This window comes from Boleophthalmus pectinirostris, unplaced genomic scaffold, assembly GCF_026225935.1.
Source record: "Boleophthalmus pectinirostris isolate CB_2022bp ecotype Guang Dong unplaced genomic scaffold, ASM2622593v1 HiC_scaffold_9, whole genome shotgun sequence".
NCBI classification, from domain to species: domain Eukaryota; kingdom Metazoa; phylum Chordata; class Actinopteri; order Gobiiformes; family Gobiidae; genus Boleophthalmus; species Boleophthalmus pectinirostris.
In genome coordinates this window covers 7,035,919-7,053,407 of record NW_026571541.1, presented here as the reverse complement: position 1 = coordinate 7,053,407, position 17,489 = coordinate 7,035,919, and the positions used below count along the sequence as shown (strand labels likewise).

At 38.1% G+C, this 17,489-nt stretch overlaps 2 protein-coding genes across 4 annotated transcripts in view; both read right to left on the bottom strand.

The window, feature by feature from the left end:
• The window catches only part of LOC110160358 (large neutral amino acids transporter small subunit 4-like), a 57,273-nt gene extending 46,343 nt beyond the window's left edge, over positions 1–10,930 (bottom strand). The window contains exons 1-2 of the mRNA XM_020924996.2: positions 10,762–10,930; positions 5,604–5,833 (exon numbers count right to left, since the gene is read on the bottom strand). Of these exons, the coding sequence (XP_020780655.1) occupies positions 5,604–5,763 (160 nt within the window). The 5' untranslated portion in view covers positions 5,764–5,833; positions 10,762–10,930. The remainder of the gene's footprint in view (positions 1–5,603; positions 5,834–10,761) is intronic.
• Positions 10,931–13,781: 2,851 nt separating this feature from the next.
• LOC110160369 (unconventional myosin-Ic) overlaps positions 13,782–17,489 on the bottom strand; it is a 117,876-nt gene continuing 114,168 nt past the window's right edge. For all 3 annotated transcript variants that reach the window (XM_020925006.2, XM_020925009.2, XM_020925007.2), the window contains exon 32: positions 13,782–16,650. In XM_020925006.2, coding sequence (XP_020780665.1) covers positions 16,624–16,650 — 27 coding nt within the window. In that variant the 3' untranslated portion in view covers positions 13,782–16,623. The remainder of the gene's footprint in view (positions 16,651–17,489) is intronic.

Sequence of the window (17,489 nt, the reverse complement as noted above, 5' to 3'; positions counted from 1 at the left end):
TTTATTTAGCGTTGTAGTCAAGACCGCACTAACTGAGACCAAGACCTGTCCGAGACCACAGGGTCCCGAGACTAGGACAAGACCAAGACCGAGACTTTTAAAAGCAGAGACCGAGACAAGACTGAGACCACGGCCCATCGAGACCAAATAGAGAAATTGTAATTTTTTACATTTATTTGTATTTTATTTATTTTGGCATATATATATATATCAATGTTTTTATAAATCTCCATTTTATCACTTGTCAAGTGTCAGCGCTAGAGATCAAAACAAGACCAAGTCCAAGCGCCTTCAAGACCGAGACAAGACAGAGTCCAAGCGTCTTCAAGACCGAGAGGACATCAAGTCCAAACGCGGGTGAGTTCGAGACAAGACCAAGACTGTAAAAAACTTTCGAGGCCGGTCTCAAGACCAAGACCGGTCTGGAGTAATACAACACTACATTTATTCAATTACATTTGGTTTCATAGCCCAAAAATACCTAAAAAATACAGTTATTTTGACTGTGAGATTTTACCTATAACTTGGCCTGGTTTTGTATCCATGAACATAGAAAGGTTTAATATTATATTGAGAAGCAATAACATCTCAGAAAAGCATTGGACGGACCCTCCACCAGAAAAGTTACACAAAGCACCTTTAAGAATTTGAAGTCATCCATTCCGCTGATAGGACTAATCACAGTTTCAAAGGTGACTGACGTATGTGCTTGTGACTAATCAGTGAATGCAGTGACGCTGAGTGAGTAGAAATCAATTTGAGACAGGATTCTTGGAGCCAAATCTCACACAAACCTTGGCAATGGATCGCAAACTCCATTTTTCTTAACTGCCAAATGAACTGCTTGTAGGGATGTCAAATTAGCCCTTTAATAGCTGCACATGTCTGTACTGTACATTACAAATCCATTACAGGAACTATATGCAGTATTTTGCAGTCCTGTTCTTTTAAGCAGGGGCGCCGGACTGGGGGGTAAAGGGTCCAGTACAGGGAGGGGCTCAACAACAACTACTACTACTACTACTACTACTGCTACTACTACTACTACTACTGCCACTACCAGTACCACTACTACCACTACTATTTTTACTATTAGGCCTACTATTTCTACTACCGCCTATAAGTAGTATATTTATAGTATAAGAGTAGAGATTCGGATATAGAGAACATACAAATGTAGACACTAAAATTTGGGGACCTGGTAAAATTTAAAATATGCCAAATCTTATTTAAAACTTATTTTCAAATTTGAAACTCAACTTGCTCCCAGATAACATTCAAAAACTGTTCTTCACAAATGAATTCAAATACAACCTGAGAGGTCAAATGAATTTTAAAAATCAATTCTCTCACCACCCTCAAACTAAACATTAGGCACAAAATAAACTTTTGTGCCTTAGTTAACATTATTTTTAGTTTGTACGACCATAAACTGGGAGGAAAAAACAAACAAACAAAAAAACAACTGGCATCTTTAAAATTTGAAGATAAATACTAAGAAAAAAAAGTGATTGTATTTCTGTTAGAGGGGTTAGTATATGGGACAATCTGAGTAATGATTTTTTTTTTTAAAAGTCTAATGCTGTAGAAGCCTTTAAAAAAAGAGTATAAAGCGTTATATTTTGAAAGTTATAGAGCTTTGGAATGAATGAATTATGCATTAAATTTTGTTTGTTTTAATTTATATTTGTCTCTTATATCTCGTAAGTATTGTAAGTCGTAAGTGAAATTGTAAATGAAAAGTTGCTCTTCATACACTCTTTCTTGGAATTGTTTAATAGGGTTTGGCATTATAAGTACTTTTTACTTCAGCTTAAACATTCCAGTCATGATCCATGTGGTTGTAGTCTATGTTTGTTTTGTTTTATTTTGATCAAATAAACTACTACTACTAGATTCATCATTCTGGATACTGTTAGCAGCTGGACTTTGGCTGACAACACAGAGCCACTCATCTTATCTTGAGTACCCTTCAATGGAAACTATAACGGCCACTGACGAGTTTAAAGGTGCATTGTGGAATGTTTCTGGTGGAGGGGCTCTGCTCCAGGGAACGCAATTTCGATACCAATTTTGATTCTCCAATGGTCGTGAAAACTGTTTATTTCATTTTGTCATGTGGTTTGCAACAGATCAAGACAATTCTGAAAAATTCCAATGTTTGTCCTGTTTATTTTTCTACTTTTACTTTTTACTACTACCACTATCAGTACCACTACTACTACTACCACTCGGCCTACTCTCACTACCATTATCACTAGTACTACTACTACTACTACTACTACTACTATCACTACCATTACTACTGCCACTACCACTATTACTACTAGGCCTATTACTATACTACTACTGCCACTACCAGTACCACTACTACAACTACTACCACTGCTACTACAACTAGGCCGACTCTTACTACCGTTACCACTACTACTACTACTATTACTTCTGCTAGTGCCACTACTACTACTACTACTAGGCCTACTCCTACAGCCACTACCACTACTACCACTACTATTACTTCTGCTAGTACCATTACCACAACTACTACTACCACTAGGCCTACTCCTACTACAACATTATCACTACTACTATTACTATTGCTAGTGCCACTACTACAATTACTACAAGGCTTACTGCTGGACTACTGGACTACCATTACTACCACTGCTACTACTACTACTCATACTACTACTACTACTCCTCTGTGGCTTTGAGTTGCTTTGAGGTCAGAAAGATGCTGCCAGACAAATGAATATAGGAAAAAAAATACAAAATACAACACAAAATGCTAAAACAGATTTGATATCAAAATGTTATTCTTATATAATGTACTGTTCATAGATGAATAACTGATGACTAATGTGTGGGCAGTTTTGTAAGCTAAATGATGCTGTAGCTTTCATCGCTGCTTCCTTGTGCAACAGTGCTAACATAATTACTGTGCGCTGGGTCCATCTTTATTGAACAGGCTGATTTCCACACCACTCGAGAAAACAGACACAACTTTCTAGATGCTGCTTGTTGCTATGACGATATATTAAAAAGAAGGACAAGACCAGGGATTTTTTATCATTTTAACAAATCTGTTGACTAACTGTATTGTTTCAAATACAAATACCACTACTACTATTATTAGGCCTACTACTACTACCACTACTACCACTACTACCACTACTACTATCATTACTACCTAGACATATTAGGTTTACTACTACTGCCACTGCCACCACTACTGCTACTACTACCACTACTAGTACAATTACTGCTATTACTATAAGGTCTACTACTACTGCCACTACCAGCACTACCACTACAACTACTACTGCCATTACTACTACTACTATTAGTACTACTACTACTACTACTACTATTAGGTCTACTTCTACTACCACTCCCACTATCACTACAACAACTACTACAGCACTGCTACTATTACTACTGCTAGTAACACAACTACACAACTACAACTACTACTACATCATCTACTACCGCTGCCACCACCACTACTACTACTAATACTACTACTACTACTACTACTACTACTACTTCTACTACCACTACCAATACTACTTCCATTATTACCATTACTACTATGCCTACTACTACTGCCATTACCAATAAGACTACTACAACTACTACTACCACTAGGCCTACTCCTATTAACACTACCACTACTACTATTAGTACTGCTAGTACCACTATTACAAATACTATTAGGCCTACTACTGCTACTACCACTGCTACTACCACTACTACTACCACTACTACCACTACTACTTCTACTACTACTACAACTACTAATACTGCTACTACTACTTCTCTGTGGCTTTGAGTTGCTTTAAGGTCACTCTGATCTTCGAATTCTGATCTCTGAAATCGCTGTTTACTTCAGAACAAAACAAGTGCCCATCTCGAGCTTTTATCATTTTGTTTCATAACGTTAATTCTTCTATTTATTTCTCCAAAGCCCAAAGCTCCATTGGTGGTTAAGTGCGTTGTGTCTGGGCTTTGATCAGGGGCAGATGAGGACAGGTGCAGTGTCCGTTTGATCTGAGACGTTCTGTATTCTCTGATATTGAACGGTGAAACCCCAGCTGTTCAAGAAGAACACAGGGATAATGCTGCGTATGCTAAAATCACAACAGGTCATTGCTTTTTATGAGGATTACAAAGACAGGGATCATGTGCACTTGTCCATGTGTTAAAATATGTAACACTACTAATTACATCGTCAGTACCTGTATTATATATTATGAAAAAATATGAGATGGGATATCAATAGTACTATTTACATGAGAAGACTTTTCTGTTCCATATTGAACTACTCGGAGACCAACTTTATATGCCTAAAACAACCAAGTCTGAGCTTGTCCTTTCATCTGTTACTTCTGTTAATGATGAAAACTTCTCCTCCTACTACTACTGCTCTTTGGCTTTGAGTTGCTTTGAGGTCAATATGATCTTGTAAAACTCTGTGTTTACTTCACAAGAAAATAAGCGCACATTTCAAGCTTGTATCATTTTGTTTCATAATGTTAATTCTTCCATTTATTTTTCCAAACCCCAAAGCTCCACTGGTTGATAACTGCGTTATGTCTTGGCTGACAACTGAAAGCAACGTAATATCTCTTTAGAATTGTGAAAAGTTCTCAAAATGTCACCTTTAAGAAGCTGAAACCAATGAATAGGCAGGTAATGCAGAATTATTCTTATATGCATATTGTTTTATGGTATATGTATTGAGCTATATGTCCCAGTAATTCCCCTGGTCATTAAAATTTAAAAGTCAGAAGTCTATTTCTAAATCTAAAACATTTTCTCTGTAATTTTGCCATATTGTTTCCTATATCCACATTAGAGACAGATTGATGTATCAGTTGGCTGATAATGCTTAACGATATTTGTGCTCATGTTATTAGGTTCTTTATTCAGACCAAGACTTTTTCATACCTGACAGTTTCGACTGCTCACTAGGACAGAGAAAACATCATTGGGACATAGGACAACAAACACTTTAAATTAAAGAGGCAAGGCAATCGAAATACAGAAACATGCCCATGGGACTATAAACCGGGACGAGGCTGCTTTTTCACTCTCACACACCTGGAATACTGTCATGAGGAAGTCGGACTGCAGATGGCGCTGTCGTCCTGCCTCCACCAGTAGGAAGACAGCGCCAAAACCTGTATAAATCAGCTGAGCAACACGTCACAGCAACATTACGTGACCACTCTGAGGAAGAGCGCTAGTGACAATCCAAACTGTCAGGTATGAAAACAAACTCTGGTCTGGTCTGAAAAAAGAACCTAATAACATAAATTATCGGAAGACCAAAAGAACCTCATTGGACTGATAGTTGTATTTTTTCGGATATCGACCTTAATTTTAGAGCTTACAGGCCGATATTTAGTTTTTGGTTTGACCTACTGCCTAAAGAGTACACACAAAGCAAATCAAAATCTGCCATATATATCAGCCCAAAAATATTGGGGTTTATCGGCCATCACTTCTTCTGGCTTCTAAACGTTCAGTATCGGCATCAGCCATGAAAAAACCAGTCAGTATCTCTAATCCATATCTCTCCTAGACTGTAGTGCACTGACCTGGCCCCTTGCAGAGGTAGGAGTAGAAGCCCTCGGACTTCAGCATGATGAGCAGAGAGCCCCATCCCAGAAGCACAGCAGAGAAGAGCAGGTTCTCGATGACCGCCGTGATGGCCATCCACCAGCGGCGCGAGAAGGCCGTAGCCAGGGTCGGAGCCATGATGCCCGGGGAGAGGTAGAGCTGTGTGGGCCTGGAGAAATGGAGGAGGGCTGGAGGAGTCTGCTGGAGCCTAAACAAGACAAAAAAAATAAGTTAGTGTTTTAAGGCGCAAGTTACAGGTCAGATCTATGGAGCTGTTACCATGCTTACAGTAAGAGCACCTTTAAATTTATAAAAGTTCAAAAGGTCTACATTAAATTGGTTTGCATTAATAGTATCTTAAACACACATAACTACACACTACACAATAAAAAATAAAAGAACAGGTAGAATACAAGTTCAAATGACTGATTTCAAATGCCAGTAGCAGCAGGTATAAGAGAGATACTATACTGCGCAGTATATATGGTAATTTGAACAGTATAAGGTTGAAGAAGAAATCTATACACACACTCTAATCAATATTAAAGCCAGAACTGAAACTGGACACTCAAAACTGGACTCTTCTTGAATAGTTTTATCTACTGTATGTCATGACTAATACAAGATAATACAGCATAAAGAAACAGCTATTATTTTGTGATCAGAAAAATTGCATTATAATTAGGGCCTGTGGATTTTTTGGAGCCGATATGATTCTGATAAAAGGGGATTTGGAGGTGTCGCTAGTCGATATATATATTTAGAGATGTAAAATTCATTGTAAATTCCCAAGTGATTATTAAACTAAGATTTGATTTTGATAACACTTTGATTGTTGATGGCCTAATGTGCGCTGAAGTTCACTTTTATTTACATTCAGTATTGTGAATCAAGGAGCATCCTGGACTACAAGAGCATTTAAAGCTGCGCCTCAGTGTTGCGCACATGGATTTATGGCTGCGCACGGGTGTAAACCAGGGTGTAAACAAGCACACGTGAGTGACGTGACTCACAGACAAATTACTCCTTTGATAAATACTGATGCCGCGCCACATATTAGGACATTTATCTGTCTGTAAATTGGATTAAATGGACTCAGTACAGAGAGTCTACATTTCATAATGAGGTATAACATGATCACACGGACTACTGGACCAGATCGGCAAAATTTAGGCCAATAACTGATATGTCTCCAAGTCCACATTCCAGCCAATAATATCGGCCAACTGATAATATCGGCCAGGCCCTAATTATAATGTCTAAAAAATTTGTTTTTATCAACATTATGGTACCAAAATCAGTATTGAGAATCATGACTTTCCTTGGTATCGAAATAGATTTTGGAATTTGGGTATGACAACTGTATAAACTGTATAATATAGTGAAATCTTGATTAGTAATGATTAGCTTTTCAATAATTACCTAGAAATACTGGGTCATGTTTATTAAAATGAGCCCAAATAAGAACTGTTATCAAGAAGAAACAAGATCTAAACCAGGATTTTATCTGGTCTGAACCAAGGCTACATCAAGTCCAAAGATCCCTTTACAATGAACTTAATCAGATAATTTAATCAAGCATCGTCAGTGATCCTTATACCACAGTCTTAATGCAGTTATAAGTACTGCAAATATTTGTGAAGCCAGTTTTACAAGAGAACACTAGGTTAAAGTACTTCATTCATTCAGACTAATCAAATGTAAGCTCATTCATACATTATATGCATTTCTGACAACAGTTTCATTTCAGATCATTTAGGTTTCTTTGTTCTTTTGTGCTAATGACGAGGGCTCAGGAAAACAGAAAACAGCTGAGGAGCGCCAGTCCCGCCCCCTCATCTCCGCACCCCGCCTCCGCCCTCCACTGATTGGCCGAGGGGAATCCCTGCTTCGCTCCCATTGGCCGTTAGTGACATAGTAGATACAGCAGCTACACGTGAGTTTCAGTTCATTTATGGCCCATAGGGGAAATGCTGTGCTGTGTTCTATATCACAACCTGTCAGAGGCATGAGATGTTCTGGAGGACACTACGCCCCAGTCACGTTCATTACACACTATGTGACTAATATATGAGCTTTGAACGCACAAAAAAGAGACAAAAATATCAAACTATACCCAGTGTTTCCCAGAGATTTGATTATTTGTCTTTGATCATTTAACCTCCTTCTGTTTGTACAGTATAATAAATGTCGCTTTTTTGTCATTTTTGCTCTTTAGTCAGGCATTTTTGACCAGTTTAGTCTCTTTTATGAGCAACAAAACCTAATTTTGTCATGGGAAACACTCTTATACTGATTATAATGTTTCGTTTTCATGTTTGCATATCACTTTGAATATACTAGTATATATAAAGTGAAAATGCTTCTACTTTATTCTATTAAAATGCATGCTTATATCATAATTAATAAACCTATACAAGGTTTAAGAGGTAGAAAAAAAGAGAGAAGGTTTGTGGGTTTCAAAGTGATAAAAATAAACCACTAAGCAAAACTAAATCTGTATCTAAAGTATTAACAGGAAGCTTAAACCAACGAATATCTGAACTGTTATCAAATTACTGTATGATTTGCATCTTTCTATTTTCCTATGAGCTGACAGAATAACCAAATTTACCACAGTATATCAAAGTACACGAAGGCAACGTCAATATCTTAAGCCAGTTTTAACCAGTGTGGCGTGAGATTCAGGTACCACTCTAGTCTGGTATCTTTTCTTCTTTTCTTTTTTAACTGTTACACTAAAATGGGAAGTTTGAATGACAAATCCCACGGCATGTTCTGTATTGTGTTTTGTTTTTATTAATATTCGACAATGCGTTTTCGGGAAGCAATAACAAGCTTCAAAACCTGCTCAAACTTGTGTACTGTATTGTGATGTAGGCCTGGCTATCCCACACTGAATGCTCCGTCTGTTTTGCAAGCTGAAGCGCTCATATTTTATTGTCAGTTCAAAGGATGGAGGAGGGGACTGCAGACTTTATAATCCAGTGTCCTGATGAGTTTTAAAAGCATATCCAGAACAAAGAGGGTGAATGAGGAGCGAAGCTAAAACTGGTCTGAACTGGACTAGAATCATCCGCACACCCCTCCCTCCTCCTCCTCCTCCTCCTCCTCCCTCCATCCACTTATCTGCATCTGACTACAGCCCACCCCCTCCAGCATCCAGCAGCACACAGGTTCCAACACGCACATCCGGGGAGACGCTTTCAAAATAAAAGACTTAACAACATTGTAAGGGTCAGATACAAAGATGCAAAGTTTTTCCAAATCACTTTACTTCTTACAACAGTTTTCAATGAGCTGTGCAGTAGTTACCATGAAAATAAAAGGTTCTCTAATTCACCTCAAGTCAGAAATGAAAAACTATAAGACTAAATATGAACTACATATTCAGGAAATTTGAATAGAAATCTTTGCAAGTTTTTTTTTAGGCTATGTTCCACCTGAGATTCATTTTTCTTTTGCCTAATGAAATCTTAAATAGGTTACTTGTTGTTTTTTTATAAGCATATGGAGGCAAATTCAATAAAAATTCATATAGCTTACTTCCAATTGTATCAATACATTAATATAACAAAATGTATACTGTAGAACTCTAAAAACTCAACCAGCTTACGTTTTGCATTTTTGGTGTAGCCTAAAACTTAAACTTGCATAGACGTAGACTTAGACTCAGGAAATGATTTGGACACAGTGACTCACACATCGCAATAATATAAAAAAAAGAATATTAATGGTAATAATAAATTCTAAATAAGCAAAAAAGGTGGCAAGAGACAGCTGTCAAATAAGACATAAGTATATAAATGTAAATGTAGAAGGCAAAATAAAATAGAAAAGTAAGTAATAAATAGGGGTGTAACGATATCCAAGTGTCACAATGCGATATCGTCACGGTATGAATCTCACGGTATGATATTTATTGCGAAATCGTGGGAAATCTCATGATATAGTGGGGAGGCTCACGATTAGGGATGTAACAATATCCAAATATTTTCATGATAAACATATCACGGTACGTTTATTGAGATATTTATTTTGTGGAGACTAACAAAACTGTGAATATGCTACTTTTTCCTCTTAAAATGCCTTGACAAGACTTAATCCAAAGAACTAAGACTTAAAAGTGCTTAGAACTGTTATTTCTTCTTGTAGTCTGCACTGAAATGGAGCAAAGGATCATGGTCACTGTCTGTTGCTGCATCATAACTCTTCATTTAAGCAAAGAGACTTGTAATTCGATATATTGTGATGGTCCACGATATTATTGTGAGAACTCTGACGATATACGATACCATTTTGATTATTGTTACATCCCTAGTTAATAAAATATGGCTTATACAAAGGTCATAGGAAGACAGTGCAACATTGATAAGATTATTGACAGGACATACGGTTATACCAGTATAGGGTATATAGGGTATACAGCTGTTTTTGCATAATAAAAACTAAAAAGCTCAAGGTTTGGCGTAAACGGCCTTTATTGTGAAAATGCGGTGGCGCTTCCTGTTCTCGCTGTTTATTGCCGTTGAAACTTGACGCTGTTGTCGCTCCAGAGGCGCTCAGCTGTTCAGTATCAACAACAGCGGGAGCAGAATAACAAACTAACGCGCTGCTGCTGCTACTGACAGAAAAAGAATGAAAAAACCCGAGACAACCGAGACACCAACGTCATTTTAGTATTTTAAACCACATTTTTTGAGATAACAGGGGAGATTGTGATAAAAAACTTCGGCGCAGTGTTTGAATGTCCGATCACAACAGCAGACAAGGAAACGGGAAATAAATCTGCAAGTTTGTAATAGATATGATCTGAAAACAGGCTGGAACCGGCTTCTGCAAAAATGTTACTCAACCACAATAGCAAAAATAGCAAAAACAAACAAAAATCAAACAAAAGAAATGGTATACTTAAAGTTAATTTGACGATAAAGCGATGTTGGTGTTCCCTTGCGCGTAATTTTGGGGATAAAATACAGGAATTAGAATCTTACAAATCAGTTGTAGTCTTAGAAGCTTATTTTGAATCCAAGAGTGCGTTAAAGTGTAGATGTCATTGAACATTTTATCGTTTATCAAGTGAATTTTGTCAAAACAGCAGCGCAGGGTACAGCATCCTTTTTGCAGACCGCTTACCTGACTCCGGATCCGGGGGGACAAGAAGAGCTGTGTCCGCTGTCACGACTCCCTCTGCGGATGTCCCCTACCCTCAGTAACAGAAAGACAAAGAAGGAGAAGTATTTTGCATGTAAACAGCTTCTTTGGTCTGGTTTCTATCAAAATTTCTCTCATTCTCATCGCTCGCCTTTTTATACCAGCGCAGAGCCGTTCACAAACAACCCCGCGCTCTGGTTGGTCGAGGGCTGAGCTAGAGACGAGCGTCAGCCAAACAGAACACACGGATATTAATGACTTTTGTTTCCCTAAGTTGGACCATTTGTTTTGCCAAAATTCTTCGCTCAACGCGCGAACTAAACGCAAAACAAGTTACACCATACAGTCAGGATGATCGATCAGACTTTCCTTTCAATAAACTGGAAAACAATTTGCAAAAACACGAAAGATTTAAAGGTTTCATCGGAGCAACCGGAAAAAGCACACCTAGACAAAGACCTAAAGCCTAGTTTGTTAATTACTACTACTGACTATTACAGTGGTTTTCTTGCACTCCAAAAACGTGCGTAATGGTGATTATTTATTATTGAGGCTTACAGTTTCTTGTTTTAATGATATCTACAAAAACATAACATAAAACTGGTCCCACGGGTGTAAAATGGGGCTACTAAAATACCACTGAAATCCTCGCGTCGTCTGTTTCAAATTGCAAAAACCTCGCCAAATTACGCACGTTAATATCATATCCAAAATACGCTTTATAACTTAGAATATTAGTTGTAAAGTTGCACATAATGAAGCATATTTTGCGTTTGCAGACTTGACTGACTTGACTGATTAATTGTGTTATAACAACCTTTGAAACTTAGGTGTAGTGGTGTCAGGTTGTTTACTTCTCCTTCGTGGTAAACTTGTATTTCTCAGAAGTCCGGAGTGGAGGAGAGGAGAGAGGGAGCTGCACATGGCTTGTACACGGACAGACTCAAAACATCAGTCAGCAGAAAAAAAAAAAACTTCAGAGCAAGATTTCAACTCCCACGTTTAGTGCGACATCTACTGGCAAAAAGTGAGATGGCAGGATAGTTGATAGAGGTGCTGAGAAATTGTCTGCTCGATGGTTAAGAAGGAAATAAACAGCTCGTTATTTATTAGTTTAGTACATTACAACCCAAGAAGTAAAAACACTAAAAAAAAGAAACGTCTGATGGCCCAAACATATACTAAGGTAAACTTTGCTTGTTGGTCCAGTCCAGACTTGGGCATTGTCCAGCTCCCAGGTCACAAATAGCCCCTTTAAGCTCAATTGGAATTACAAAATAAACATATTTTATAATTTTCCCTCATGCATGGACTAAAGCTGCATTGCTTTTATTGTAAAAGTGTTTCTTTAAAGGCAACCTACATTTTCATTGCTTAGTCATAACATAAACTCTTACCAGCCTTACCAGCTCATCAAAAGAACGACATTTACTGCTTTTTATGAAGAAATACAGTTAATATTATGCAGAATTGAGTTAAGTACCACAATATTTTCTGTATCTCATTTGGCCGCATGGAAAAAAAATTATTGCCCACCTCTGGTCTAGTCTCAGGGGCAGACTGGGACCCAGAAAACAGCCCTGGACTTTTCCTCTACAAATCCTCACCAAAAATTGAGGACTGGGGAGATGGCCCCCACAGTCGAATGTACAGATTGCCAGTAAGCCCCAGTCTAGTCTATAAATGAACTTTAACAGTAACAGCCTGCTCCAATTCTGGAAGTACATTTTCCATTCATTTATTTCCAGTTCTCATTCACTTTTCAAAGCATCTGCGTAATAACTAATATCCATCAGTGCTTGTTTTAAGTCCAAAAAGGCTGTTTAAAATGCAAGATTCTTTTTATAGATAACTTTGTGGTTTATAAATTTTCAGAATCAGATTTTAAATAAAGTTGGAGCTCTTGTGGTCATTAGTCAAAATAAAGATGATTAGACCAGAGCTTTCAAACTTTTAATAGAATTTTTTGGGGAAAGCCTATGGGAAAAATGAAATGGAAATTTAGTTCCAGAATCAGGCTGTGGTCATTGTTGAGCTCCATTTGAAGATACACTCAGCAAAACTAAACAATTTGAAATAATTGGCCTTGTAATGCTTCTTTATCCATACTTCACAAACACACTTTCAGTCTGATAATAGCTGCTTCATGAGGCCGATATAATATAAGTTTCCTTGTTTATAGCATTTTAACTATTTTCTGGTGGAAGGCTATCTCTTGTCCACATGGAGAGGTCATTGATTTGCCTGGAATGTTCCACAGTATTGAATTAAACATATCTTTAACAATAATAATAATAATAATAATAATAATAATAATAATAATAATACATCGTAGGTATATAGTGCTTTCTTGGACACTCAAAGATGCTTTACAACCAAATGAAACACTGTAGAAAATGGGGGAATCATGGGGGGAATGCCAGTTTAAACAGGTGAGTTTTTGTCGTGATTTGAAGTGCTGCAGTGAGTCCGAGTTCCTGATGGATTGTGGGAGTGAGTTCCAGAGGGAGGGGGCGGCGAAGGCTCGGTCCCCCAAGGTCCGGTGCTTTGTCCTGATGAGGGGAGTGAGGAGGTTGGTGTCGGCTGATCTGAGGCGGCGGGTGGGACGGGGCAGACGGAGGAGGTCGGTGAGATGGGGAGGGGCCAGGTTACTGATGGACTTGTAGGTGATGAGGAGAACCTTGTATTGGGTGCGGTATTGTACAGGGAGCCAGTGGAGTTGCCTAAGGACAGGGGTGATGTGGTCTCTGGAGCGGGTGTGGGGGAGGAGGCGAGCGGCAGAGTGTTGAATGTACTGCATCTTATCTTTTTATTGCTGGAAAAAAGATACCTTGAACATGCACTGGATGGGCTCACTTCTGCACACATCTGACTCCTTTGTCCATACTGTGCTCACATCTCCATGGAAACGGGCAGGCTGTGAACATTCTGCTAAAAAAATCACTTAGTGCAGCTTTAATTTCTGTATTACAAAGCCATAAATGACACGAAACAAGCACGAGTATGAGTCTTATAGTCTCAGATTTATTGTTCAGATCTTTAGTATTTCTTAGTGTGTCTGCATAACGATACAGTAATGACAGAAGAGTGCTTGAAATATGTTATTATGATTTGGTTAAAGCTTATTTACAAAGGAAGGAGGTATTTCTCTTATGATCCCTTACAAACATTGCAATTCAAAAAGGCACAGAATAAAAAGGTTAACATTAAACAATACTTAAACTTTTTTTCCACCCCAAAATTTTAACATACCCAAACCTTACTTGGCTTGAGTCTCTCATTTATAACTATACATTTACAAATCCCTCCTGAAAAAAAAAAAAAAAAACGACATTCAACTCAAAAAATAGCACAAATTTTACAGAATCACAAAGAATCAACGTTGCTTCTTTGGCTAAAAAAACGTGTAAGTGCAGAACAAGCACGGTTTTCAATTTATTGCACCGTCTTCTCACTTAGAGCAAAAAGCAGACAGGAGTTAAAGGTGTGCTGTGGAACTTTTGCAGTGGAGCTTTTACCACTTGCTTGTCTCCAAGGAGATGGTATTGCTTTGCCTTGAATGTTCCATAGTATGACATTCAACTTAAATCTTACGTTCAATACAACTACAGATGTTTTTATTACTCTCAAGTTCAACAAAAACTGAAAGCAGGGTGACATCTCCACAGATCTGACCTGTAACTTGGCCTGGTGGGTGGCGTTACCATGGGAATAGATATGCTTAAAGTCATACTGTGGGACATACCAAGCAAAGCAATAACATCTCCATGGTGACAAGCTGGTAGCTGACCCTCCATGACAAAAGTTACACTATGCACTTTTAAAGAATTATGTTACAATATTTGGCGTAAAAATGAAAGTTGTGAGGGTTTTTTTTTTGTTTTTTGTTTAGTTTTATAAATGTAAGATCAGTTCTAAACCTGAGCATTTGAAAGATAAATTTGAAATGTAAAAAATGTGCTAAACAATAAGATTATTTGATTGCTCATTTGTTGTTTAGACCATAAAAGGCATGATGAACCAATATAATAGAAGATATAGAAATAGAAATAAAACTATGGGCCTTAGGTGGACTACATCCGAGATAGTGGTCAGTTCGCCTTGCAGCCCTCGACATGTACAATGATTTGAAATGGAAAGTGAATTATAAGATTATTTTTCCTGCTTAGAGCACATATTTGGCTAGCTATATTTTTTTTTATGGCATTTTCATGGCGTTATTCAGGCATAAGTTATGTTTTGGCTTTACAAGTGAAAGGTCCTATATTGCACAAAATGTGACTCTTGTGAGCTTTAAGTCATGTTATAATGCTGTTACTTCGTCAAAAACATACCTGGAGTTGTGTTTTGTTCCATTCACACGTTTGAGTAACCCTTTATTAGTAGTCTGTCAGTGTCTCCAAAGTTCAGAATGCTTTGTTCCAACTTGTGATGTCATAAAGTCGAAGTTGTTAAGTTTTTGTTTACCTTTCGTTCAGTAGAGATTGACAACTCCAGAGCTGAAATGATCCAAATGAATCTAGTGAAGTTATATGGAGTTTAAAAATACAGTGGAGCACTTACTGTCTTGCGTGAATGTTTTCTGTTTGAGAGAAGAACTTGATTTGTGTAAATGAAACAAAACACAACTCCATGTCTGTCTGTGATGAGGAAAAAACATTACAACAGATCAGAAAATAGCGTCATACAGACCATTTAAAAACAAAAGATACAAGCATGAGTTGATTTATGATGTTGAAGTAAATCAGGGAAAGTATTGCAAGTAGTTTCGCCTTATCACCACTCTGGGTCAACTTTAGACCATAACATAGGCCTATTGCACTGTGCCAAAGTTTAAGCAAGCACGCAACAATTAGGTTAACAAAGATAGCCTGCTTATTTTGTTCGTAATGTTCATTTGCCAGCTCACTGGACATTGTTAAGAATAAATTAGTTTTCTTTCAAATCACTGCTGTACCATCTTTCCTACTTATTATTCTACCCTCAACCTGTATCCTCTCTTCACTTTCTGTGCATTTCTTTTTAAAAAACATGTTCATCGCTTGCCTTTTTCCCCTTCTTTCAATACATTCAGTGATAAAACCTACCTATCTCGATGCTTCGACATGCTTAACCCATAGTACAGTGGTGATTATAATCGTAAACAGGAACAAAAAGGCAGTCCCAATCGTCATCAACAACTTTTAAATGCGTTGTTTCAAATTAGGGTGAAATCGAATGGTTTTTGGTCCTGTCTGAAAGGTGCACGGTGTAACTTTTCAGGTAAAGGGTCTCCATGGAAATGTTACTGCTTTGCCTGGAACATTCTACAGTATGTAATAAAACATATCTTACATTTAGAGGTATTTTTAGTGCTCAAAAATACCTTAAAAACACTCATTCTCTCCACAGATCTGACCTGTCACTTTGTTTTGCCTGGAATTTTTTACAGCGCTGTATTAAACGTATCCACTGCCAAAGAAACAAATGGCAAATGACGCTACAACGCCAAGGCATCTCCATGGAAACAAGCACTTGCCGGACCCTCCACCAGGAAAGTTACACGGTGTACCTTTAACCAAATATTACCCCAAAAGCGCACAAATCAAAAAGGTGCAACGCACCCACACTTTTGTTATTCCTTGGCTTTGCGTATAAAATCAGTATATTCAAAACATTATTAATCTCAAAAATATAATATAGAAACATAAATATTTCAATTAGTCTCGCTGGAGTTTTCGTATTGGAAGCGTGTGCTGTGATATTGAGAGGACAGCTGGTTTCTGATTGGCTAAGGCAGAGCAGTCCGCAGTCCCGATTGGACGAGGGAGGAGGTTAGTCCCGGACGGAGCGCTGTGGTCCACATCATCTGGAGTTCAGTCGGGGAGCAGTCTGTAAATAAAACACTGAGATGTTAATAACTAGGGGTGTGCAAAAAATATCAAAATATCAATATATCGTATTGTTTAATGTGATGAAACAGTATCAAGATCGTGGGCTGCTGTATCGATATATTGCAGAGAGGATTTTTTAGTACCGTATTTTCCGCACTATTAGGCGCTCTGGGTTATAAAAGGCATATAAAAGGTCATAGAATGGTCTATTTTCAAACTTTTTTCACATATAAACCCCACCGGACTTTAAACTTGTTTGTGGCGTTCACGGTGACTCTGGTCAGTTGTGGCGTGTAGGGAGGGTGCTGTCTGGGATCGCTGGATTGTCGGCGTGTTCGCAGTGACTCAGTTGTTCAGTTGTGTCTAGAAGTGGCACATTGGACTCGCTTTTTCGGTTCGTTCCTCCGTTCCGTTCCTCGTCGGCGTGGAGTGATGAGTGTGTCTGTGGGTGTTTTTTGCTGCGCGGTCGCTGTCTGCTCCGTGTGTGTTTGCGTGTTCTGCGAGTGGTGCAGCTTTGTAGTTTACTGAAGTCGTGCTGGGACACCCGAGTGGATTCGTGTATAGGACGCTCTGGATTGTGGGACACTCAGTCATGATGCGGTTGGAGGCTTTTGAGCGCGCCCTATTGTGCGGAAAATACGGTATATTTAACTTTTTTTTTTTTTAACAGCACTACAGTTTTGTTGCTTGTTTAGTGGAAGGAAACTTGTTTATGCGACACATTTGACATTTTCACTGTTTTGATGATTCAAATGTTTCTGTTTCATATAAACTTTGCACAAAAAGTGGTTTAACAAAAACTTTTAGGATCACAGCCATCATTTAGCAGTTATTTTT